Raw genomic sequence first — 26,381 nt, forward strand, 5'->3', positions numbered from 1 at the left:
TGTTCCGCAGCTGGAACAAAATTTTGTTGTAAGTCTGACGCACTGGCCAGTTAGACCTGCAGGACTTGGTGACATTTTCCACTGCTTTCCTTTTCTAAATGGTTTTCTCGTCCCTTCAGGTATTTTTGTCCAAGTCACTAGCTGAGAAAGCCAGGCTGATGTTTTGAGGAAAAACTCTAAATATATTGCAAGTGGAAGTCAGGGCAGAAATGTTTAATCTAACTGGTGGGTGGGCCCTGGTTGTCATAGAAACTTGTTTCTGTCATCCCGTGTTGTTGCTTGGCAGGAGCAGCCAGGTCATTCCATAAATCATTTCTGTCATAGCTGATGGTGATGCATTCCATCTGCTCTATCAGTGCATGCCATAGTCTGCACACTTCAAATCCCTCGCCTCATCCATCTGCTTCCCCCGCACCACGCGCACCCCGCACACTGCTCGGGCTCGTTCAGCAGGGAGCACAGCTCGGGGCTGTGCAGAGGAGGGAGGTGGGCTCTCCTGCAGGTGAAGCTGGCACACATGAATTCTGATGGCTAGTAAATCAAGAATATTCTTCTGTTTGAACAAAGTTTTGTTTAAATACTGCAATTGTCTTGCCTTTTTTTTTCCCCCTCTTAAGATGACACTGTTCCTTTCTGTTGGGATTTTAAATGCTGCCGCTGCAACTGTTGAGAGGAATTTCTAGTTCTAAAATTCTGTTGATGTACATCTGACAATAGGCCTTTCATGTGCGAAACATCAGAGGATACGACATTTGTTCTTCAGTTTAGGTATTAAAGACCATACAGAATAGTATGTGATTAAACATGTAAGGCCAGATAATACATTTGCAAAGGTTCTTTTATTTTAGGTTTAAGCCTGGATAATTGTGGTCTTAATCTCAGGGTAGGCAAGAAAGAGAATTGTACATGAAAGTATTTACACAAAGTTCCCAAAGCCCTGTGGATTATGCATTAGTTTGGATAATGAACTAGTATAGATAGAAAGAAAAGAAAATCTGGGTATTCGTGCCATTTCTAATGTGTTTCCCTGAACATTTGCCAAACAATAACCCTTTAAGATTGTGCCCATGGAGGGTTATATGGCAGGAGAAACATCTGGTTTATTTCATTGCCTAATGCCAAATCAAAACACTTGGTCTTTAATTTAGAGGAGATCAAACAGGAGGACTGTTTAACTTTGTTGATTATATCAGACCTCTTTGTGATAACTTATGTTTTGATTCCTACCTCAGCACTGGGGTAAAGGCCTTTGTACCGTCTCGGTAGTTAAATAGCCACTGGTCCCTTCACAAAAGAAAAGAAAATGTAGGGAAGTTGACTTCTAAAAGTAATTCATGAATTAAGTTTCTTTGTTGCTTTAGACTCAATAACATTAACATAACAAAGCCTAACTGAAATGTACACTGTAGTGTTTAAAAAATTGGACTAACAGCTCTGAGGTTTGGCTCTGCAGGCTCTCAATTGTGCAGCTTTTGTCTAAGAGCCTTTTCATTAGACCCTGGCATATTGGCACCCCGCTGATTGGAATGGACCATGACTGATAGGAGGAGGAGTCTCATTTGTTGCAGTAAAATGAGTCATGTTACCGTTTAAGCCTGGCAGAAGGTGTCAGGGTTGTTCATCATTGGTCATTTAACAGCACAGCGGCCAGGGACTGCATGAGAATGAATTCTGACCCATGTTTTAGTCGTGGCTTTGCTAGACTAGAGATTTTCCCTCTTAAAAAGTACAGCAAAATAAAACTGGCAGGTAGAGTGGTGGAAAATAAGCAGTTTGCTTTGAAACTTCATGGCCTTTCTTTGATGTTATTTTAATTTTCTGTATCTTATCTGTCTGGAACTCTCTACAGTTCTTATACTGACACTCAAGACTTATTTTTATACTGATGTACAATGCATGAATTTCCTCCAGTAGTTCTGAGGTAGTTTGTTCTTCTAAATATATTTTCTTTCTAGCATGTATGAAAAGGAGGAGGCATTTCCATTAGGGAACCGATGGTCTTTTCTAATGGACAAGTACGATAGACCAGGAAGGAGCATGTGGTCTATCAAGTCCTGGTTTTGTCAGTTCAAAAAATACAATATGGAACTTAATGAAGTCCCAGTTTATTGTCAGCTAAATGCTGAAATGTCATATTGTCTGTGTGAAGAGACATCAACCACACTGCCAGTGAAGATTTTTTTGACTGCCATCTGATGACTAACAAATCCTGGTCTCTGCTCAAGTAAAACAGGTTTGAACCGATGACCTATAAAAATATGTTCTGAAGCCCACAGTCAGCCTCTAAATCTATTCAATTCCCTTCATAAAATGAATTTTCCCAGGGTCTTGGGATTTTAATTTTTGATTAAAGCTTTTAAGCATTATGTCTTTTGCGTTTATCAGTAGTTTTTAATGTCATTAATAGCAGGGAAAGAATTGTTGTAAGTTGAAGGTTAGTATCTCAAGGGGCCAACTGATTCAGAAATAAGAGAGAAACGTTACAATACATGTAACATGCTGCAATACATTGTAAGAGGAACAGAATTTCAGGTGGTTTTTTGTTTGGTGGGTACCAATGAAAAGAACTTGAATGATTTCTTGATATTTTCTCTTGTGAAAGATTAATTTTTAGAAGATAACATGTGTTGACTGCTAAAATGTCTTGTCTCTCTAAAGTTTAGGAAGTCATTATTCATTGGCATTTTCCTGAAGGTTTGTTTGATATAATTAATTATCTGTGTACTGTGAACTCTCACTTATATCATTCCCCTTCAGTGACAGAAAGGCTGTAATTTCTGCTGCTGTTGAATTAGAAGGAAGGTCACTTATACTTGTGTCCCTATCAAATACAGGCTGTGCTTATTTGGACAGCTGCTTGAAAATGAAAGTTCTCTGGACAGTTTTAGAGCCTTGAGTGTAATAAAGCAGAGCTGTGATTGAAGGATCAAACTGGGTTTTTTGTTGATCCAGAACCGAGTGACAATTAAAGCATGAAAAGGAATCCTAAAAGTGCTTTCCCCCCCCCCGTATATTATAACATGTACTGATACACAATCTCTTTTGTCTGTTGTCAGATTTATTCTCCTGATCATACCAGCAGTAGTTTTCCATCAAATCCATCAACACCAGTTGGATCACCATCGCCTCTTACAGGTACAGACCAGTCATTTGTCAATAACTTGTTTGTTGTTTTGCAGACGTCCTGTTTGGAATCACAGTGAAATCAGCACTAGCTGCCTTGCATAATTACTTGTATATTTTATTTGTTTTTCCATTGTACTAAACTGAGATTTATAAATCCAGATTCTGAAATATATTTTGTTATGGGCATTCACTTAAATCCTGGCAACTGGCTTTGAAAATTAGCATCTTAAAATAATGTTTGAAAGCATTGACTGACCATACACTATCACAGCTGTAAAGATATCTGTGCAGATCTGCACTGTTTGGGAGGAATAAGAGTGATTTGATTGGGTTGTTTTTCTTTTTTAAAGCTATATGTTAAAACTCTGCGGCAACTCTCGGTGACAAACACAGCAGATGTGTGTTCCCTCTAATGAAAATATAGTAGGCTATGAGACTATCCAATTTTTCCACAAGATAGCTTTTCATTCATATCTTTCATGAATGCTTTCATTCTATGGGAGAAGAATTTCTGGCATTTTTCAAAATAAATGCCCTGTGTTGCAGCCACCTCTGTCACCTGTGCTTTGTGTGTTTGGAGAGCGAATGTGGGAAGAAGCATTCCAGTGTGGAGATGAACTGTGGGCAGCTGCCTCCAGCTATTAGTGGGTAGTGCAGCTTTCACAGACACTGTGGCCTCAGCTGTCTAGTAAAAGTTGAACAGCTGTTCTCCATATAGAGAGGGCTGTGAAAGCTCCATTGACTTAAATTTGTTGTTTAACAAAGAACTAGAATTACAAGCAAGATGATGTAACTTTAACCCTGTTCTTTCCTATAGTGCAATTTGTTAAATTATTTAACGTGTATACAACAGTCTGTTTCCCCATTCTCCGCTGTTTAATATATCCCTGCAGGCTTCTGGCCATTGCTCACCTCTTTGCAAGGGTGTTTTGCTTTTTATAAAACAATAACATTAACTTAAAGAGAAGAGGGTACAGAATGAGCTTAGCTGAACACTTTTGTAATTTAGGTGAATAAATTAGTAGAGGTATCACATGCAAAATGCAGTCACAATCATATGGATGGGAATATGGATATTTATATATGCAATGTCACTCAAAAGTTTCATAATTCATACTTCACTCCTGTTTAATGGACACTGTTCTGGTTTTCTGTGGACATAATGGATTAATGAATATCTGACATGGCTTACCTGAGCAGCTGCTTTGGGCATTTCTTTTCTATTACTGAATAATCCATGTTGAATTGAGTAATGATGGGATTAATGGGATTTTTGATTTAGTGATTACAGTTGACAAAAAAACGTTTTGCCTATTCTGTTGTACTGAAAAGGCAGATCAGACCCGAAAATTATTATTATTTTCTTTTTAACATCAAAGCAAATACTGAAAATATTTAATGGCTGGAAGAAATAAGTTCTGACATTTAAAAGTATTTAAAATTTTAAAGATCCCAAAGGGGTTTTTTTCCAAGAGTTCCCTGATTAGATACCACACCTCATTTTGTAAGCATGAAAGCACTAGCTAATTTCTGGGTTTAAAATACAAATTCGAGGTCCCTAAAATCAGTGTTTTCCCTTTGCTGTTTTTACCTTTGCCTATTGCAACCTGTGTCAAATGTAAAACTCCCCAAAATTCACACTTTGATTTGTGTTCCTTATTCTGGATTCTGATGGCTAAGACAATAGTAGATATAAGCAAATAATGCTGAAATCCTTCTCAGGCTCAAACTTAGCATCTGCTTCACATTTATACCCTCCCACCCCCTTTAATTTCAGTGATATAGAATTTATCAAGCCTGTGGTAAATTGCTCCAGTAGTTAATTACCTTCATTTATGAATCTGGACTTTTATCTTTATTCCCAGATGAGTCACTAAGAACACAGTGAAGCACAATGTGAAGTAATTACTACTGCATTTATTGCTATTTATACTCCTGGTAGCCATTTTCCGTCTTGACCCAAAAAGTTATTGCAGATAAAACAAATGCTTTATGTGTACTAAAATGATATATTTTGGAGCATTTTAGCCTTCATTGTCACTTTCCCCTTTTGCAGTCAGGTATTTGTTTAGTTGGCATTCTTAGTATTGCAGATTTGACTAAGTCCTAATTTAGCCATCCTTTAATTGTAAATTACAGTAGGAGTGCTCTGTTTACCAGGGAAAGCACTGAGAGACAGGAACATCAGGAGATGTTGGGGTTCATGATCTTGTGACTGAACTGTTGGGCTGTTGGGTTGCTGAATGAGGATTAACGACATACTCAGTTAAGTAAAAGCTTGAAGAACAACTTGATGAAAACCCCCAAGTATTATGAGACAATAGTGTGTCTCTCATCTTCCCTGCCCTCATTTAATTTCTAATTTTACATAAACATGCCCAGAGCTGAGCTTCTTGCATAGTTTTAATGATTGTATGTGTATACATATGTGAAGTTTATATAGGGATCTGAATGGTGGGAGCCTTGGTATTTTAAGAATCCTTCTCCCAGGATCAGAGGTATTCAGAAGGGTTTGGTGGGTTCTGAGGATGCAAAGCCAGCCCTCTGTGGCTCTCAGTATGTGTTTGAAAGGGGAGCCAGAGGATTAGTGTTGGGGAGACTCAGAGTAGGAACAATACTGCAGTGATTGCTGTCGGTGACCCCTGTAAATCCTAACACTTGCCTGGCTTATTTGTGTTTTTCATGCTGCTATGTTGGTGCTGCACTAAAAGCTGCAGTTGTTAATTGCAGGGCTTGTGGTGCCAGGATGCTTTTTAACATAATTGGTGGATTTCATGCACAAACTTCTAGGAGGGGGAGTGGAATGAGGCAAGCAGGAAATCGGTGCCATCTGGCAACCTGCGCAGACACGGCGGCACAGTGCCACAGTGCCACAGTGCCACCGCTTGGAAAGAGCCCCGCCGGGGCCGAGGGGTGACTGCAAACCGCAGGTTGCACTTGGGCTGGGCCTTGGAGAGGAGGAGTTGGTTATTCCCTCCCCTCTTTGCTTTTTGGCTCACAATCCCACTCGGAGTTTCGTTCTGCTGCAGAAGCAGTCCCTGCTTCCATGTGGAAAACCCCAAGGAACGTGTCTGGCGAGGGGCACAGGCTCTCTGTGTGTTTGCTCTCCGATGCCCAGCGGTGCCGGCCTGCGGGAAGCAGCACACTCAGTTGTGTCCCAGGGAGAGCTCCTGCCCACCCTCTTGTCTCTAAAAATGGAGTTTTGACTAGATAAAAACTTGAACGTTTTGCTGAGCCAAAATACTCTCAGGTTGTTTCATTAATGCTTTGCAAAATAAGTGGGACTCCAAACGTAATTCCCAAGTTCAGGAATGAAAATAATGCAGGAGACTACAGATCCAGACCCAGAATAGCTGTGTGAAGTGAAAATTGGTAATTATAAACTTACTCACTGAATTCCTTATGTTTTAAAAGAGAATTCCAGCACAATTATGGCAGCTCTGGACTTTTATGGAATAGGAGATTTTTATTATTATTTTTTAATTAGAAATGAAATATTTAGGTATTTTAATAGCCATGCAAGCTGTTCTCTTTTTGTTAAATAAAACCTTGTCTTTAAAAGGTAACTACTTGCAGCTCTCTGAACAAAGGAACTGTAATGTTATTAAAGCTTTTCCCAGTTTTCCAGACGTACAGCCCTGGCTGTTATTGAAAGAACAAGCCCACAGGCTCTTCCTTTAATGAGCTGCTTTGGATTGTATGTCCATAATTTATTAATGTAATTGCTTTATTATTACATTTGTATGGCTGAAAGGAAGCTGTCTCTAATGGCCATAGAATTTCATGTAGTATCTTTATAAAAGATGCATTATTAGTTGGTGAGAAAAATGCATGTTGTACTACTTCAGGCTTTGTGTTAAAAGTACTGCTTTATTAGTTATTGCATTTCACATCTAATTATTTTTAAAATTTACATGGTAATTAGGTATATTTATGTCAGACTAGAATGGATATGTATTTGAATTTGCAGTGTATAGGTAATATGGATTTAATTGTTGATTTGTTGCACAATCAATGAGTTTAAGCTGCTGTTCTCCTTTAAATATATCTGAAATAACAAATGAGAATAACTTAGGTGTATTTTTACTCTTCTAAACTTGGAATGCATTATCATCTAAAATGGTGTAGTGTAGAACTAGACAAGATAAAGGAAGCTTTTAGATCTAGTTTTAAATTTTCTTGTTTAGTAGAGAGGTGTCATAAAAATGGTTTTCCAGTTATCCTTAATTTTGTGTGTATTTGATCTCTTTAAATATGTTTGCTGTATATCTTAACACTGTTAAAGATACACCTACATGTAGTGAACAGAATTCAGCAGGTGACACAGGGAGAAGGCAGGTATTTCAGTATGGGGTGTGGGTGCTTAGTCCACGTTTTTAATGTTGAAGTACTTGGAAGATGTCACTGCTTTGTCCTTGACAGTGTGTCTGTCCAACCCTACAGATGCCAGGATATGAAAATTATCTCTCAGTAAGGCAGAATGAAGGAATTTGTCCTCCTTTGTATACCCATATGCCAGCTCACCTTTATGCAGAATATGTTGGGTTTAATTATGTTGAGATACACTGTGCCTCTGCTTCCCACTTCTGCTGTGTGAACCTGTGCACTAACCTAGACAATTTTGGCAGGTGCCAGTCAGTGGTCCAGGAGTGGAGGACAAGCCCCCTCATCTCCCAACTATGAAAACTCTCTACACTCCTTGGTAAGAATTGTTGAAGGCAACATAGTACTTTTTGCTTAAGAGTTGAAGGCTCGGTTTTGTATAAATCCTGCATATCATTAAAGGAAACAGTAGGATAGCATTACAAATGAATTCTTTGCTAACAAATGGCCTGTTCAGTTGAACAATATAAGACGTGCAGGGTGTGTCTTTCACCATCTGTTCCTTGGGCATCAGGCTTCTGTGCTGAGGACAGCTGGTGCTAAAGCGCTGTTATGAGATTCTGGTACCTTTTCACAAATCCATAGCTAATTCTTATCTAAAGTTCAGTCTGGAGAAAGATAAAGACTTCATGCCTCCGCATTTGCTTGTCCTTCCCTCTCTCTCCCTCAAATGGTTGTCTCTCGGGCTTGTTTGCATTACATCGTTATTAAAATATTAATACATTTTATTTGCAATTATTGTTTGTTATTGGGGAATGTTCATTCATTAATAAAACATCTTACAGAAAAACACACAGGCAGTAATCTACAGCATTGTAAATCTTCTTCTTTTGAGGATTCAGCAGAGGATTTAAGTTACTGACTTCCTACTTACATTTATGATACAGCATCGGGAAGGAAAGGGGGAAAATTTGAGGGAAGGTTTTGATTACCTGTTTAATATTTCTAGTTTCCACAGATGTAATTTCTTTTTTTCTGTCTAACAAGAATAAAACATAAGTTAAGTCAGATTTCTTTTCTTCAGTATTTTTGCAATTAAATATAATTGTTATATACATCTTACAATCCTAACATAACTGCAGTGTTAAATATTAGCCTTTTCTTATCTTAATATAATCAGATCTCTGTTGCATTAACTTGACTAACAATTTATTGCTGACATGCACATCAGCTGTTTCCTCACCTCTTTTTTGAATTAATCTTAACCTGTGCTTTGCTTCCTGTTCTGTCTTGACTTTGCCAGAAAAATCGAGTTGAACAGCAACTTCACGAGCATTTGCAAGATGCAATGTCCTTCTTAAAGGATGTCTGTGAGGTACTATTTCACTTTAGATGGTGCCTTTTTGTGTTTCAATTAACGCTTCCTTCGGATTCCCCATTAAAAACTTAAATTAGAGTAGTGTATGACCCATCTTTTTTACTTCAACATCCTGCTCTTTCAGTTTCTAGAGAGCTGCAGTGTCAGAATTGGTTTTGCTTTGGAGTTGTTTTTTTTTTGGTCTTCCTTTGAAAGGAAAGTAATTTTAAGACAAACTTTTCTACAGTAACACAAAGAACTCACTTTTATTTCTGAAATATCAAATCTGTTTGAAGATCCATTTTAAAAAATGATAACTTAAAGTTTTGTCCAGTTTTTTTTGTAATACAGGTTCTCAAAAAGCCACTGCCTCTCTTAATTGTTTCCAAAGTGGTGAGGCTGATTTTGTGATCGTTCTGGCCTGCATTAGATAGCTTATTTTGTAGCAATTCTTTTTTTCTTGTTCATGCCATGTAATAGCAGCTGAGTAGCATTAACCTTATAATAAGCTTCACTCTTAAAGCTGCCACCTATTTGTGGAATGAATGCTATCTTGAGCAAAAATCTCCAGATAATATTTTCTTTTTCCTGTTTGTTTGTAGTGCTGGTAGGTGCTCTCTGATACTATTTTGATACTACATTTCATCTTCTGCCTTTAATATCTCTGAGGTAGAATCTGTTACACCGTAAGGAGCCTGCAGATTTATCCAGTAATGGCTGTTCCTGTCCCTCTTGCATCCCAACAGCAGTCCCGGATGGAGGATCGCTTGGACAGACTGGATGATGCCATCCATGTTCTACGAAATCACGCTGTGGGGCCTTCAACAAGCCTGTCAGGTGGCCATGGAGATATTCACAGTTTATTGGGACCATCCCACAATGGGCCAATTGGGAGCCTGAACTCCAACTATGGAGCATCCAGCCTTGTAACAGCCAACAGACAAGCATCCATGGTAATGATGCTTTTAAACATATTTATGCAAAGCAGTTACAGCTGATGCATTTTAAGTTATCGCAGAGCCTAGTGAGTTAAAACTGGGCTGTAAGACTAATGTTTACCAGGAAGAAACCACTCGAGATTCCACTGGAGGAAAAGATGGCAGACAGCTTGCACCTGCTATGGGTTTCCAATTAGACTGTTGGGGTGGGGGTGGACAGAAATGAGGGAGAGGAAAAAGATGGGAAAACTTAGACTTTGGCCTGGTCAGTGGCCCATAAAATCCTGCTGTGACCATATGCAGAAAGCTGAAACTTTCTGCTGAGAGCGTTTCAGCTTATACATGCATTTTTTCCAGATGTGTAATAATTGGCAGAACCGTTTTCTCCTTGAAATGGTGAATAGGGAGATTGAATGGGAAAAGCAGTCAAGAAGGACTGAATTTCAAGTGTTCTGGTCTGGAAAAGCTGTTTATTGTAAATTGGAACTAGTCTTCAATAGCAGATGCTGGCGGAGGACTGGGAGGAAGCTGTTGGAATGTGGAGCCATAGTGTGCGCAGGCTCAAAATTTGAACTTTTTTTTATAAATGAAAAAGAGTTTGAGCACAGCTGTAGTGTAAGTAACAATGGAAAGGAAACAACTTTTAGATTAATCCCCAAGAAGAGTGAAATAATTCAATCCATCTCTTTTAGTTTCTTTAAAAATGTGAACTGTTCTGAAAAAATGCTGTTGAGCTTTTTATAGATCAGAAATATGCTAAAAGCATTACACAGTAAACGAATCTATTTGTAGCATTGCTCACTTCCCTTTTTCTTCCTTTTCATTCCTCCCCTCTCAAAAATGCTTAAAGGAAAAAGAGCTTTTAAAAACATGCTTGTTTTAGTGGTGCCATGTGTTTGCATGTTTACAGCGTAATTTTAAAGACCAGTTACATGCTGTGAAATTTTCTGTTATAAAACAGATTCACAGCTGGGTACTGTGTGATCAAGGCAAAATTTCACCTATCATCAAAATAATTAGGTACCCCAATTGCTGAAGGGTTTGTATTCTATAAAACAGAATTAGTTCCAGGCTCTCCCATTCGCACGTCACACATCCATTTATATTAATTTCAGGACCACTGCAGTAAACATCAAAAAGAACCGGGGACTTTCTATAAGCTGTGTGTGTTTGGGGGCTGTGGGGAGGGGGGACTTTCCAAATGCACATCCAACTTTAGGTTTCTATACAAGTTCACAGTTGCTTTTAGTAATGAAGGAAGTGATGCATAAGTACTGTAGATTTTTTTCTTAATACTGACTGAGATTTAATATTTAAAGAATGTTGTTAAAATTCTACCATCTTCTGGGATAGACTGAAATTTAGTCTATTTTTTCCCCTGATCTTGATGCTGTGGGGTAAAGCGAGTGACTGAAACTGCAGTGACAAACTTGTTCTCTGACTTGAGGAACCCTCCTATACTGCTCAGCCAGACACAGTCAAACGCAGATAGGGACAAAATGTATATAAAAATCTCAGTTTCTCTTTTAACTAAGCTGTGATAAATATTTTATCAGCTCAGTTTATATTAAAATAGTTGAAAGCGGAAAATGACTCTCCAGAATGGACCAAGGTTCCTTGATTTTCTCAAGTTTAATGTGGTTGTGTGACTCAGATGTAATATAGACTTGATTTATCATCTAATGATTTGACTGGCAGATGTTTGTTGTCTGTTAGAAATAAACTTAGATTAGTCCAAATCAAAAAAATACTTGATTGTACATTTCATCCTCACTGGGTGAAACAAGCTTCCAGATCAGTTTTGGCTTGAAAAGTGAGTCAGCTGAAGAATTTCTTGGATTAACCTTAATTTTGTTACATCAGAATAATTGGCTGCAACAGAAGGCATCCTGTTGTGGCCTTGCCCAGTCCCCAAAGAGTGCCCTTTGACATCATTTGCAATTGCAGGAACTCAGCATGACTTAGGATGGAGTCCTGAGATAGGTCCAGAGCAGAGGTTGGCACATCTGGCTGCAGAGCAGACCGAGTGGTTATTAGTGCTGACTGCATTGCAGCAATGCCCCCCAAGTATGAGGGGTAATTCTTCTGCAATAACCAATTAATTTCAAACTATTATTCACTCTTAGGTTGGGGTATTTTTAAGTAGTAAATGTGGAAGAGCAGAGAACTTGACACACAAATAACTGAACTTATAAGGTCTAGACTCCATCCAGGATTTAAATACTACTTTACTGTAGATGACCTCCAGTAAATTTTAGGAAAATAATTAGTATTGGGCTAACAGTGAGAAATGTCAACATTGATAAGGATGATTACCTATGATTACCTATTTTTGATGTTTTGTTTGACATAGGGTCAAGAAATGTTCATTGGAATTCAGCACTAAATGAAACTTCCTTGTTGAGGGAGTGTGGGATCTTTACACAAAACATTTTTGCTCTTTAAAAAAAAAAAGGAAAAAAATAAATTTAATTTCCCTTGAAGATGATGATCTTGGCAGAAGGAGCTAGGAAATGAGTAATTTAACTCCTTTTTATGTAATTAGTGTAACCAGGCATGGTTTTATTTTAACATTTGCTTAATTTTTGAGCCAGATTTATTTTACAACTCTAGTTGACTTCATTTCCTGCTTGCTCTGAATGGTCTTGTTTTCTTTTTAGCTGGGCTGGCCATTAGACTTATTCAAATAGATTTTTAATATCTCAAACTCATCAAATATTTGCTAACTGGCCTTTGAAGTTGATTTGTATTTTATTTCATGTATTATTGAAAAGTTAAGAAGTAATACTTTTTGTTCTTATTCAAGCTGCTTTTTATTTGTCATTGTAATACAATGGAAAAAGAACAGCCTGAACTGATTAAAAATAAATAAATAAAAGGCCTGGAAATTTAGTTAAGGATGAAACTCAATCCTTAAGTCACAGGGTTTTTTCAGGTATAACAGGAATCTAAGAAGAGTGGTGATCTCCCTCTTTGTGCCCTGTGCCTGCTGTCGGAGAAGCACCAAAGGGCAGTTTAAGCAGCTTTGCCAACACCAACCTCTGCTCTTGCTCAAACCCTTCCCGACTGGGTATTTCTCTACAGAGATTATGCTCCCACTGAACAACTTTGAGTTGTCTGAAGTGTAAAAATCTTGATTCCAAAGCCCTTTTCAATTGTCTTAATTATGCACCCTAGTTAAAATGGTGTTAATGACCACAGCCAAATCGACCAGCTAGTATGGCTTGAAAGGTGCATGTTTTAAAGACCCAGAGCAAGACTGGTATTTTTATTTTCCAGTTCTCAAAAGCTTTCATTGCCAGGTGCTCAAAATGAGTAATCAAACTGAAGTGTGAGCTGCAGAACCGATGTTAACAGGACAAAGGTTGTCCTCTCCCCACGTGTCACTCTCGGTTCTCCTACACGCACTCGTGTGTCATCAGTGCCCATGATTTGTCTAGTTTTTATTTAGTTGCCTAAAATACTTCACTGGTTTTCTGGTTTTGGATCCCAAATGTTACCACTTAAATCAACCAAAATACATTCTACACTCTTTTTTTCTTTTTTTAACTTGCAATTGTGAGCGGGGCTGCAGATTGTCCTATGTACAAGTTCTAATTGAAATGCATAAAAATTAATAACAGTTCCCCCGGTAAATTACAACTTACAGACTTGCATGCAGGGCTACTGTTGTACTGGGTTTACCGAGTTGTGGCTGCTTTGATTTGCTGTGACCCCGAATGCTGGGTTGGCATTGTGTAGAGGGAACATGCAGAGGGGAGTGATTTAAATAGGTTTGTAACAAAGGCGGTGTCTGTGCTGGTCGCTCCTCAGACTTGAACAGAGTATTTTGCCCGCACAACCGCGAGCTCTGTGGTGCAGCCCAGCCTTCCGATCGTCTCCCATTTTGTGTGGCTGAGGAGCCTGCGGGGTTTGCTTGCGAGGGATCATGGAAACAAGGCTGGATTAGCGCATGGGAGAATGAATTAACTCGCAGTTTGTTTGCTTATGAAATGAACTCCCGGCGTTGCAGGGGCCGTGCGGGGCCCGGGGCCGCGGCGATGGGCGGGCGGGGCGGCCGTGAGGGGACCGGAGGGGCCCGGGGAGCGGGTCCTGCCCTGGAGCGGCGCCCCTGGGGCCGGACCTTGGCGCTGGGGAAGGGTTTGACTCAGAATTGCTTATAAATAACGGCGATAAAACATGTCGGGAGCTCGTTTGTTGCGAGGCCGCGGAGCTGAGGGGCTCAGACGCCTTTCAGAAGACTTAAAGGAAGCCCGAGGTTGCTCCATTGAAATGCAGATGGGGACAGCCCTTGTTCTGTGAGTGCGAGTCCGGGGGAAGGAAAGCAAACTAAATTTTCCGAACTCGATACTTATAAGATACTAAAGACCCAATTTGCTACCTCGAAGCAGTCACCGATCAGTTGTGCCTATAGAAAGCAGCTGTTGGCCTCTGCGACTTTCAGCGAGTCTTTTTGATTTGGGTTTTTTTGTTTGCCAGTTTGGATTTTCTAGTGTATCATGGATCAGAGATAAAAATTATTGTTATGGTCAGTTTGGTAACATTTTATCTCTTAAGATTTCTGTATTAATCTTGTTAATCTGAATTGTATGTCTGTCTTGGTTTCAAAGGACTGGAACATGGACTTGCATTCAGTTGTTATTTCTAATCTATTTTCTGTCTTTGTCAGAACTGATTTGCTAATCTATCGCCTTTAGATTAGCTCTAGATTTAAAAGTTGCCAGGGTTCTGGCAGCTGTTATGTTTGTACGTAGCTTTAAGAAATTTTTGCCTTTTTTAAGAAGTAGACTTCAGAACAAACCTGGCCCTGAAGCGATTAATAGTCTGTAGCTTGAATAAAAGCACCCTCAAGTGTTAGGACTAAGCATGACCAGAAGAATAAAATAAAACACACAACCTGCAGGGCAGAATTAGGGGAAGACTCGTTTTTGAAAGTTCGGTGTGGAGAATGAGCTTGACGTTCCCGTGTTAAAGAGTTTTGTCTTTCAGGCTGAAAGACCTGAGCTCTGCTCCTTCCTCCCAGCGAGTTCATGGCTCTCAGGAGCCGGGATAACTGTATCCAGAGTAGAACTTCTCACAAACAAAGCCTATTACACGCAAAGGAAGATAAAATATACTTGAAATAGCAACAGATATTCCACAGAATACAAGAGGAGATTTTCTGCAGAACAATAGATACAAATAGCAGCCCGGAATGACCTGATATTAGTTGTGGGTTGCCGGGGGGGTTCCCCCCTTTCCTTTTTTGTTCCTGTGCATTAGCTTACAGGAACAAGTGTATATTAAACAAAGGATAAACTTGCATAAGGGTATTTATCTCTCTCTGGGTAAAACCCATACTAAGACATGAAAGGTAAAAGCTGCATTAATTACTCAAGAGGGATTCAAAGCTCAGCAGTTTACTAGGATTGAAGGATTTATTGAAAAACAGTGGTTCTCATGTGTAACTCCAGGCAATAAACCTATTTAATTAAAGGCTTAATCTTCTAGTTGACATGTTTGCTACTGTTCCAATAAAAAGCTTCATCTGTAGCCAATTTTTGTAACTATACAAATAATAGTAGAATCTCTCATCTTTGTTCAGTTTTTTAACTGTTTAATTGTATTATATTGGTTATAGTATAAATATTTAAGGACTTTTGTGTCTTTAGGAATCAAAAGCTTTAAATAGTCTGTGTTCCAAATCATTTAACTACATGCAGTGTGTCTTTACCTCTTTCTCAAACAAAAAATATTTTTTTAATAGAAGTTGATAACCAGTATTCTGTATTGAGCAGCAGTTTTTTAACAAATTGCCTCTTCAAGTTAGGTATGCACACTCATGGCTGTCTTACATAAGTACCATTAATTCAAGTTATGCAAAATTAGAATTTTTCAAGACTCTTCATCTCAATGCTTGCTGCTCAAATTTATTATGAAGGAGCAGATTAGGAAATAGGTGGTAAGAGCAGTTAGATGCCTGGATTATTTTTGTATGATATGATTCTGTAATGGGAATAAACTAAATGTGTTTAGCTGAGAAAGTAGGAAAATGAGAGAGAATTATTGAAGTGAATAAAATAATGTTTTTATATTAGATCCAGTACTTTCTTAATCCTGTTTCAGCAAACAAGAAGTGATGCTATTGATATGTTTAATGAGTGTACGTGTGTCTTTATCTGTATCCATGAGTGTAGGGCAGCATACGCACCTTTCACATGGGGTGAAGGCTATTATTCCCTATACTTTTAAGGATCAAAATATAAGTACTTGCAAGCAGAAGTTAATCAGATCTTCAACCCCTCAGGTGTAAAGCAGGGAGGAAATTCCATAGTGTTCTATGGGGAAATACTGAAAAAAGTTTTGGACAAGTTGCTACTTAATTTCAAACAGTTGCTGGTCACTGCTTGGGACACAGCTCAGTCCAGCAAGGGGTAAGAGGCGGTTTAGTGTAACAGCATCTTTCAACCAAGTGTTTCCTTTCCTGAGGGAGGACTTTAACTCAGGTCTCTGATCCAGCAAACACTTGAAGTCTTTTAAACTTCTGTTTTTTGATTGTTTCTTTGAATCACGTCTTTAATAGAAACCTTTGCTTTGCCTTACTTTAGGTTGGGACTCACCGGGAAGAAGGTGTCAGCCTCAACAGCAACCACTCAGTTCTTCCCAGTACAGTTTCTGCTCAGAGCACAGAACTAAATCATAAAACACAAGACAGCTACAGAGGTAACTTTCCAGTCCTAAATGCTGAATGGGGTCTGCAGCAGTCCAGAGCCAGGGAGGCTGTAGATCGTACTAAAATGGCAGCAGTGCAGGGGATGGGGACATAGATAATGTTGAAAAATAGAAATTAATCATAAATCCTATATACCAGCACTGTTAGGGATTCCTGCAACAATTCTGTGTGCATCCCTGTCTAAGACTTGTCCCAGTACAGTTTCAAGAGAGAACTGCATGACAACCACATTTCTTCCAGCTTAAGGAGCCACGATCCACGTGCAGAGCTGTGGCCATGTCCGGATCATCCGGGAGGGTTGTGGAGTGAGCTGAGACCAGAGCTCAGTCCAGCCAAAAGAAGGAAGCCATTCCACACCAGTGTTTACGGTTCCTTCCAGTTTTAGCCTAAACAAGTAAACTGCAGAAAACAGACATCAGCTTATTTATCAGTGTGCCAGCAGCACTGACGGAGGGGTGTGTTGCACATTCAGCCCAAGCCTCCACGGCAGTGCAGCTCTGCCCTTAACTGTGCAGCCCAGACATGAGGTGCAAATTTCCTTACTTCACTAAAGGTCCTTTTGTCTTAAACAGTGTTTTTTCTCAGATTAAGCTGTTACCAGTCAAGCCTCTCTGTGAATTGCAGTCACTTTATAACCCATGACACGTGTCCAAGTGCAGCAGTGTTACCAGGATTTGTCGTGTCTGTTGCCAGAGCACAGTATTTCCTGTTGTGTTCCCAGGCTTCTGCTTGGCTCTGGCCTCTCATCCACATTATCTGCTTGAGGTTCTGTGAAATGTTCAGTGCTGTGGCACTCACTCTGCTCCCTGGTTCTTGCAGCACTGTCGGGTGGCCTACAGAGCCAGTCTGTGGCTATAGGTCCAACAGAAATCAAGTCTGAACATAAGGAGAAGGATGAGAATATCCATGAACCGCCCTCATCGGATGACATGAAATCAGATGACGAGTCCTCCCAGAAGGATATCAAGGTCTCCTCCAGAGGCAGAACAAGGTGCATTGCTGACGTGACCCAGAGAATTTGTGCTTTGTTAATGCTCTGTAGCCTGTTGTCCTTAACTTTGATAAATTTATTACAAGGCTTTTGTGTAACCAGTGCATGTACCAACAGGCACTGAAAGAGAGAAAAGGTAGAGGATTTTCTGGGAAAATCACCTGAAAAGTATACATTCCTTTAGATTAGTGCCATGCCTGATGTCTGCCTGTACATTTAAGTAGTAACAGGTTCAGAGGGCCCTGCCCAGCACAGAGGATGAGGAATGTTAGAAATTTGTGATACTTTGTACCTGGGCCTGGGCTTTGCCTCTCAATGTAAGTTTGTAGCGATGGAGAGCTCCAGGCTGATAACCTGGAGCCTGGGGTGAACACCAGGGCTGAATATCCCTTTGAAACACTTTGCCCCTCCCAAGCCACGGACAAAAAACCTGGAGCTGACACTGGGTAAAAGGTTTCTGAATCTGCCTGATAGGCCTGACACAAGTGTTGCAATTTGAGATAACAGTGGACAATCAGAATTTTGCAACCACAGGCAAAGATACAGGCAGCAAGAGTCTGTATCATCACACATGTCTAATGGCATTTTAGTGTGTTAGTTTTAGTGGAGCAGAGGTTTTGCACAGTTCTTAGACTAAATTAGACAGTCCTATATTAAAAAAGGCTTTGCAACTTGATATCATTTGAGGCAGTTCAGGAATTGTAAATATAACTGTTTAGTTCTACACTGAGTAACAGAAGAAAAAATAGTTCTAAAATTGGCCAGTGAGGTCTTGAACAGAACTGAAACTTTTTAATAAGCACATGAAATTGAAAATCCCTTGAATGCCTTTTTTCATAAGCCAATGTATTGGAAAGTAGCAAAAACTTAGTTAAAAATTATTTATTCTTCACCTGAGAAGGTGGCTGAGTTACCTCTTTAACTGTTTGACCAGTCATCAATACCTGAGTGAAGTGGTAGTCTGGGTACATCTTTTGCTTCAAGGAGCAGTGCATTGCCACAGGTTTTCCTAGAGATGTTTACCTGCTGTAGGCAATATTCTGTGGATATTCTTCAGGCAGAAGCCACTTAACATTTATTTTCAGGAACAGGTAGGAACACCAAGAATTGCCTTGGAAAATTAAGGATTGATACCTAACATTTCCTTAGTTAAATATTCTTCAGTGGAATGGATTAGGTGGGAAGTTTAATTTCATCAACTGAAAATTCTGAGCCAGCAGCAGGGTCACTTGTTTGGAATCCCAGTGGTATTTCAATATACTGTTATTTCTGCTTTCTTGCAGCAGTACTAACGAAGATGAGGATTTAAACCCAGAGCAGAAAATAGAAAGAGAAAAGGAGAGAAGGATGGCAAACAACGCCAGGGAGCGTTTGCGTGTCCGAGATATCAACGAGGCGTTCAAGGAGCTGGGCAGGATGTGTCAGCTCCACCTGAAGAGCGAGAAACCGCAGACGAAGCTGCTCATTCTCCACCAGGCTGTGGCCGTGATCCTCAGTCTAGAGCAGCAAGTGAGAGGTCAGTGCCCTGGTTGTGTGGTACCTTTGCTTATGGAGCAGTGCTGGTCCCTCGAAACCTGCACAACCAAGTGCAGAGCCATTAAAAGTATGTTTTCTGTTCTGTAACGACGCTGAAGTTCTTTAAGAAGAGCAAAGAATTACTTTCACAAAAAGAAAAAAAAAAGGGGAAAGGAGTGAATATGAAGTTTATACTTTGACCTTTCTTTCTCCTGCACAATTAGCCATCTCTTTACCTGAAGATGGTAAAGGTGATTACACTTTTCAAGGTAAATTGATTAATTAAAATATTGACACATCTGGCTTTAAATTGTAACCACTGCTTGTTTAGTGATATAAAGGCTTTAGCAAGAATAAGAGATCTATTTTTAAGATGAACCCCACACAATTGAAATGTTAAAATGGAATGACTTTATGTGTGTTTCCTTAGATTTTTCAATTAAATGTATACTGAGGATGGAGGAAACTTACTTCTGCTGTAATTGAATCAGAGCTGGGTTTGCATGAATTTTCTTCCCGATTCCTTTAAATTTTTCCAGGAAAAAACAATAGGCCTCCTGGTAGGTCCAGAAGGAAGACTGCTTTGTGCCATTCACTCTTTTAAGGAGAGATGGTTCTGGGAGTCACACTCAGTTCTTTAACTGTTCCATTCTCGTGTCTCAGTGAAACCACAGTTGACTTCTAATCTCCCTTTCAGCTTTTGTCACAGACACATTGAAGTTCTGGGGCACCTTGGTCTAACATGTGGTCAGCCCTGAGCTGGTCCTGCAGTTGAACTGGATGATGGTTGTAGGTCCCTTCCAATGGAAATAATCTCATCTGTTCTGTGTCTCTGGCACTTACCGAGGAGTGTCCTCGTGTTCTGCTGTTTGGGACTTGTGAACAACCATCTTCCTTAGTGTCCCACTGGTGTAAGGGCAGCAAGTGACTGGAAAAGTCTGGCAGATGTGGATGATGTCAGTGACTGTGTTTGCTCAGTCTCTGTATCTTTGAATCACTGATGTCACTGAGTGATACCAACGTTTTATTTTTGTGTACCTTGTTTTACTTCCTTTTCCTCAGTTGTTGCTTGCATTTTGCACAGAAGATTCAAGCATTAGTTAAGAGTTTATTGACAGTGACAAAGTGACAAACTTTAGACAAGCTTACCTACTGTGCAGCAAGGATGAGATGCTGTGTTTTCAGGCAGAGCTTTACTGATCCAGTTTTTAATAAAGAAACACACAGTCTCCAGCCTGAGCTCCTGCAAGGCACAGAGAGCAACTCTGCTCTGCAGATGAGACACCAGCTGGGGCCGTTGTAAAACCCAGTTTTAGCATCTCTGAGACTTAGATCTTGGGAATTGTTTTGGTCTGAAAATGCTTACCATGGTCTAGAAGATAATGCTGAGTATGATGAGGAAGTCAGAATAACATTAATCATGTTTTTTGATGTTTAAAAATCATCAAGTCCATCTCCCTGCTCTTACGGGTTCTGTAATCCACAAAAAGCTTCATGTGATAATTAATCACTTTTTCCTTGGTCAGAGATTGCTTCCAAACCTCGTGTCTTTGGTAGAAATCTTTTTTCCAAATGTGCTAACAGCTAAATTGGACCCATTGTACAGGCATTGTAAATTGAGAACTCTTCCTTCCTCATGTCACCCCGGGTGCCTCCGAGCCGCCCCTGGCAGCTCCCGGTGCCTGTCAGGACAGGGCCCGTGTTCCCCATTTATCCCGCCCATCTTCCCTTGCACCTGTTCCTGAAGTGACTGACCAGAGCTTTGTGTGGCGCCCAGAGCAGCTTTCCCAGCGCATTATATAATTGCATCAACGATTTCCTCTCCCTGCTGGTAATGAAGCTCCTCATTTTGTGATTGATGCTATTCAGAATCAACCATTTCGAACTGAAGCTCTCACTGCGGGCCAGCGTTTTTATCTCCATTTCCTAAATCACTGCAAATTAACTTCCTTTCAAAGTTTCCACATAATTAAATCTTCTTTAAAACTTCAAGGCAAGCCACAGTTAGACAAAGAAAACTGTGACTGAGAAAAGTTAGCAGGTTTTTTTTTCCAGTAGACTCTTTAGGAGTGCTCATCCTTAAAGAAATGCAGTAGGAGGCTGTTGATAATGACTTTGGTGACAGCAGAATTATCAAGTCCGTCCAAAATAGTCTCTGTCAGATGAGATGGATTTTACCCCTTTTAAAATGCACAGAGGTCAGTAAACTGCAGTTCTAGAGGGGTGCTTGTTCAGGGCAGGAGAAGGGCTCTTGCTGTCTGTTCAGTTTTGGCAGTGTTCTTACAGTTATAATTGTATCTGCCATCTCCAACTGCAAAACAGAATTCACTGACAGCGAGAAAAATACATCAAAATGTTGATTAAATTCAACAGTGGAATATATTACCCCCTTTTTGTGTGTCTGCTGGGCCAGTGAGATTTACATCTTCTGTATTTTTATTCATAAAAAGCCATTTTGAAGAACAGAAACAGTCGACTTTTATAAACCGTCATTATTTGAAAACGAGATCCAAATCTACATCTATTGAAGCTTAAGTGGGGAAGTGAAAACATACTGATGGAATACCTTGATAGCTGGTCCACAGCTGGTTATTATAAAGTACTGACTTTAATGCAAGAGGAAAGACGGTTTGGAAAAAAATTAATCCTCCTGCTCTATGTGACTGTCATCACATTGTTTTGATTGAGCTGAGATGGGCACAAGGTGATCTCACAGGCTTGAGGGGATGGTGAGAACTATCAGTTCAGGGCATTCTGCCTCCCCTGTTCTAACAACTGGGTAATACTTATGGGGAGGAAAGGAGCAGCAACATTACTAAAGCTGTGTGATGTCAGTGAGCTTGGTGTGACCTCAGCATACCAACAAAATGCCGAAATCTCCGTTTTATTACACCGTAAATTACAGACAGTTCCCATTTTGCGCTTCAGTGACTTATGGTGATAAAGGAGGCACCTTTTCAAAGTTTCTCAAGGCGTATGTAGTCAGCCAGTAAAGGTTGAGTTTGGTTTTTTGTTTGTTTGGGTTTTTTAAACATCAGTTGAGGAGATGTCTGGTAGAACTCTCAGCAGTGCTCGTCTGCAGCTTTAGACACCTGCATGTGTGCACAGGGATGTCAGCTCAGGAGGGGAAGCTGCAGAGCTGTTTTTACTCCAGCAGATCATGTCTGGATATTCCCCTTGGTGACGGCAGATGGGATGTTACAAGTGATGTTTTCTGTTGCAGAACGAAACCTAAACCCTAAAGCAGCCTGCCTTAAGAGAAGGGAAGAAGAAAAAGTTTCTGCCGTATCGGCAGAGCCGCCAACACCACACCCAGGAAGCCACCCTGGCCTGAGTGAAACTACCAACCCTATGGGTCATATGTGAACACCAGCCAGGTACGTCTCCTCTCGGGGAACAGCTCTTCTTGTGTTGGCTGCAATCTGGGAGGTACCTGGGTATGTTGGGTTGTAGTCACTGAGCTGCCAGAGGCACCAAACTTCTTTGTGCTGCTAAAGTCCTTTCATAGCTGAGCATAAGCAAAAGCATCCAGATTTGTTTAGTTCTATAATAAAACCCGAAGAAATTGTCGTCAAAGTCTCTGTCTTTCCATGTGTTGTTGCCAATGGCTACATCTCTTGGCTCAGGTGGCCTTCCTGGCATGACATCAGAGGAGCTGTGAACAGCTTGCTAGATAAGCCAAGCATAATAGAGATGAATTGTACATCTTTAAATGGTCTAAATATCACATTAGTTCCTTTAAAAATCCACCTATTGTTTCCCAGTGCTGATACAGACAGTTTGAGAGACTCCTCATCCCAGAGAGATTTGCTGTCTGGCTCAAGGCCAGTCGTTGTAACTCCTCTCATTTGCCCAGCAGAGATTGTGAACTGTCTTAAGTCACAATCTGTGTTAGTAAAGACAGTGAAGATTTAAAGTGATGTTTTCAGCTTTGCAAGGTAGATCAGTGTTTCCAAGAGCCCCGTGTGGCCCAGAATGTAACAGCTCATTTAAACCTGCTGATGGGAGGCCCTACAGGAATATTAGTCTTTTGGGCTTTACTGTGGCTTGTTGGTTGGGTTTCTAAATAGTTGGGAAAAACTTGATTTTAAAAAGAAAAAATTCTGAATATTTCAGCAGAGCTGTTGCCACTTTGAAAAAAAAAATTGGGTTCAGTGCCCTTATTTTAATCAGTAGTTTAACTAAATTTTATGTTTCAAGAGGGTTTTTGTTGTTGTGTCTATAGACTGGTTTGCTTCTACTTTACCTTAAGGTAAAGGTGTCTTGCCAGGATATATCCCACGGAAGTTTAGTATTCCCTGGTGTTCTTAGAAAGCAGCAAATGTGCAGGTTACTCTTCCTCCCATATCCAAAGAGGCCAAACAGAAGGTTCTGGAGAGTAATTGTTCAATATATTATATTCAGTATGGATATCTCTGGGAAGAAGGATTTCAAGGCCTCTCAGTGTGATTTTCTTTTGCACTTAACAGACTGAAAATGACGCCAGATCCAGTTGAAATAATTTCTCTAATGTCAATAGGAAGCTTTTTAGTGGTTCTTTTCCTAATACCCCTTTCTTCTCCCAAATTTCCTTCTAGAATTCCAGAATTATTGGTAGGATACACAGAAGGTGACCTTTCTTCACAAGGACACAGACAACTAACATTATATGAAGACACAAACATGACAGGAGAAAACACTTGAAGCAAGAAACCCAAATGCAATCTTATGATCAAAGCTACTGGTCAACACCTGCATCAGGATTGAAGATACAAGATCTTCAGACAGAATTTCAGCCCATGAGATACTCTGAACATATCATTCTGTTGCAAGCAGTGTGTCGCTTCTGCACAATCAGAGACTGTTGTGATCTCTCCACTCATTGTGGAAGTTGCCTTGTGCCTAAACTGAATTGACAAATGCATTGTAACTACAAATTTTATTTATTGTTATGGAACTGTAAAGGTCTACATATAAAGGGAAAAGTTAACATGTTAAAGGCTGATAAAACTTCAGCTGAATGCCAGCATTTACTAAAGCTGTTCACATTCAGAGAACAAAGCAGTGACAACCGTCGACCCGTAGCATTCCCAGCATACCTATTAGTGTCTTAAAAAAGGAAGGGAAAAGTCTTTTGTTGTCCTTTCCTCTCCTTTTGCCATATGACTAGTGTTTTCCATGCAATAGGAAACTATTCCTTGGTATAGCTTTTTTTATGTTATTTTTGATCTCTGGTAATCTGAACAGTTATGGTCATAGTTCCCCTTCCATACTGAGCTCTGTGCCTCAAGCCCCTCAGAGGCTTCATGAAGGCTGCAGGCAGGAGCAATACTGTGACCATAACATTTCTTGGATTTAAAAAGTGATTTTTATTTTCCCTCAGACTTTCCTCAAACGTTTTTTTTTTCTAATTATAAACAAAACCTTTTTAGGCTTCTAGGCTTCATAGTAAAGCTTGTAACGTGAAGTGTAAATTGGGTGGGGAGAATCTACTTTGTTAGAGTTGCTTTGTTTTCCGAGCAGTAAGTACTACATATAGTACATGTAAAGTGTTAGCTGTATGTAAGCACAAAATGCATTAAAATACAAAGGAGATTTTTTTCAGGCTGTAACTTTGGTGAATATAAAATCCTGAGTTCACCATGGCAGGTAGTGTGATGATATAACCACCAGCAGGGTGGGCTAATTACGTAATGGAATCTGAGAGCAATGGTCACCAGTTTTTCCTTCCTGTGCACATTAATGATCATGTCACCTTGTATGGCTTGTCAGTGGAGAAAAACCAGTGTGAATCAAATGCAAACAAATGCCCCCAAATGTCCCAAGCCATATTAGCATTAAACCTTTAAATGTTTCTCCCCCAGAACAGTGTCCGTAAGTATTCCTTTGTCACAGATGTGCTGAAATGGTTCAAATCCCTTTGAACTTCCATGGAAACTGTCTTCCACTGCAATGACCATGGGAGGAAATTTCCTAAGCCAAGGTTGTCTGAGCTATTGTTTATATAGTGCATCTTTCATCACTGGCAATTGGTTCACACACAAAACAGGAACAAAACTATAATTTTTATGAAGTCATTTAATTTGAAAGAACAAAAAGATGGATCGATAAAATAAACTAATGAATTTAAGCTCATGTTTTGGATGGTTCCTAACAAAACAGTTTGTGGAATTAGTGGACTCATTTCTATTACTTTAATTTGCATATATCATCCAATAACACCTGATTATATCTGTGGCCTTGTTCTTCATTTCAGTGTTTATCAGCTAAACGGAATTTGTTGCTTATGACGTGTGAAAGTGATCACGTGCCACTGCCTGGCCTTTTTCCTTCTAAGCTTGTTGTCTTTTTGGCTATATTAGACTTTGCAGTATGCCCAGAAGCTTTCCTTCATAAAATAGAAAGAAAAAAACATTTGGCTTATTTTTCACTGTAGCTAGTCTTTTATACAATAATCTTGTAAGAAAATTTCTTGAATTCTAAATATTACTCTTTCTAGATTTTTGAAATCAAAAAAGTTTTCAGTAAAAAGTTTCTTACTTTATTTTACTATATTAGGTAGTAAAAATGTAGGGTTATTTACCATAACCTGTTCATTAATATCAGAAATTTACAATAGCATTGTAAGACCATAGTAGGGTTCTAGCATACCGTGTAGTACCTATGGAGTATTGTAAGAGCTAATTGTCCGAGATGAATTGCTTCTCATCTTGTTCTCCAGTTTCCATTGTTGGTTTATTGCAGATTTGTACCCTGTGTCAAATTTCAAGGTATTGCTGATAAACCTTTCCAACCAGCAGCAAGAAGTTCAAAAAATTTCTGTCAATGTAACAGAAAACACTATGTATATAACATTTATGTAGCAATAAATGTGCCATCTTTTTTTAACATGGTAAATCAGTGAGTTTTTTAAATTTCTCTCCTCATGGGCAATGTGTTGCTTGAAAAACACTAGAAAGCTCTCTTCTGCCTGTATCTGAACACAGCCTGACATACATTCCCAAGGAACTGAGCGTGTTGCAGGCACAAGAAGCTTGTTGCTCCTCCCTGGAAGCCAGTACAGAAATTCCCAGTGAGCTGAGGAGCAGCAGTGCCTGAGCTGTGTTTGCTGCTGTGCAGGGCAGGAAGGGGATTGCACAGGCAGACACAAACTGGGAGCAGAAGCCGATTCCAGAAGGCACATCCTCTTCCTTCATTTTGTTCCTTCCCTTTGCCTGTCCTGAAGAAAGGGTGCTCATATCTGAGCCTCTCTGTGCAGTGAAGTTCAGTGCCAAGTTACCTCTATATAAGTTTTATGGAAAAATAGGGGGGAAAGTCTGTAGTTCAAGCCTGAAATTACAGTATTTCCTTCTGAGTGCAAACAAAAGGAACTGGAAGTGCACAATGTCCAAAGGCACACACAGACAGAGGTGACACCTTTGTGCAGTTCCTGGTCCTCAG

General features: G+C 39.8%; 1 protein-coding gene across 14 annotated transcripts in view; it reads left to right on the top strand.

Annotated features, from left to right (window-relative positions):
• Positions 1-25,829, top strand: part of TCF12 (transcription factor 12) — a 162,000-nt gene extending 136,171 nt beyond the window's left edge. For 7 of the 14 annotated variants that reach the window (XM_027736942.2, XM_027736943.2, XM_027736946.2 and 4 more), the window contains 9 exons: positions 3,057-3,135; positions 7,755-7,828; positions 8,753-8,824; positions 9,553-9,759; positions 16,332-16,446; positions 17,276-17,447; positions 18,731-18,963; positions 22,186-22,339; positions 23,540-25,829. In XM_027736942.2, the coding sequence (XP_027592743.1) occupies positions 3,057-3,135; positions 7,755-7,828; positions 8,753-8,824; positions 9,553-9,759; positions 16,332-16,446; positions 17,276-17,447; positions 18,731-18,963; positions 22,186-22,328 (1,095 nt within the window). In that variant the 3' untranslated portion in view covers positions 22,329-22,339; positions 23,540-25,829. The remainder of the gene's footprint in view (positions 1-3,056; positions 3,136-7,754; positions 7,829-8,752; positions 8,825-9,552; positions 9,760-16,331; positions 16,447-17,275; positions 17,448-18,730; positions 18,964-22,185; positions 22,340-23,539) is intronic. The other 7 variants (XM_027736952.2, XM_027736958.2, XM_039390127.1 and 4 more) reach the window with 5 other exon arrangements.
• Positions 25,830-26,381: the final 552 nt, after the last annotated feature.

The sequence above is a fragment of the Pipra filicauda genome, unplaced genomic scaffold (genome assembly GCF_003945595.2).
Source record: "Pipra filicauda isolate LSUMZ 115617 unplaced genomic scaffold, ASM394559v2 scaffold7_size6619720_pilon, whole genome shotgun sequence".
NCBI classification, from domain to species: domain Eukaryota; kingdom Metazoa; phylum Chordata; class Aves; order Passeriformes; family Pipridae; genus Pipra; species Pipra filicauda.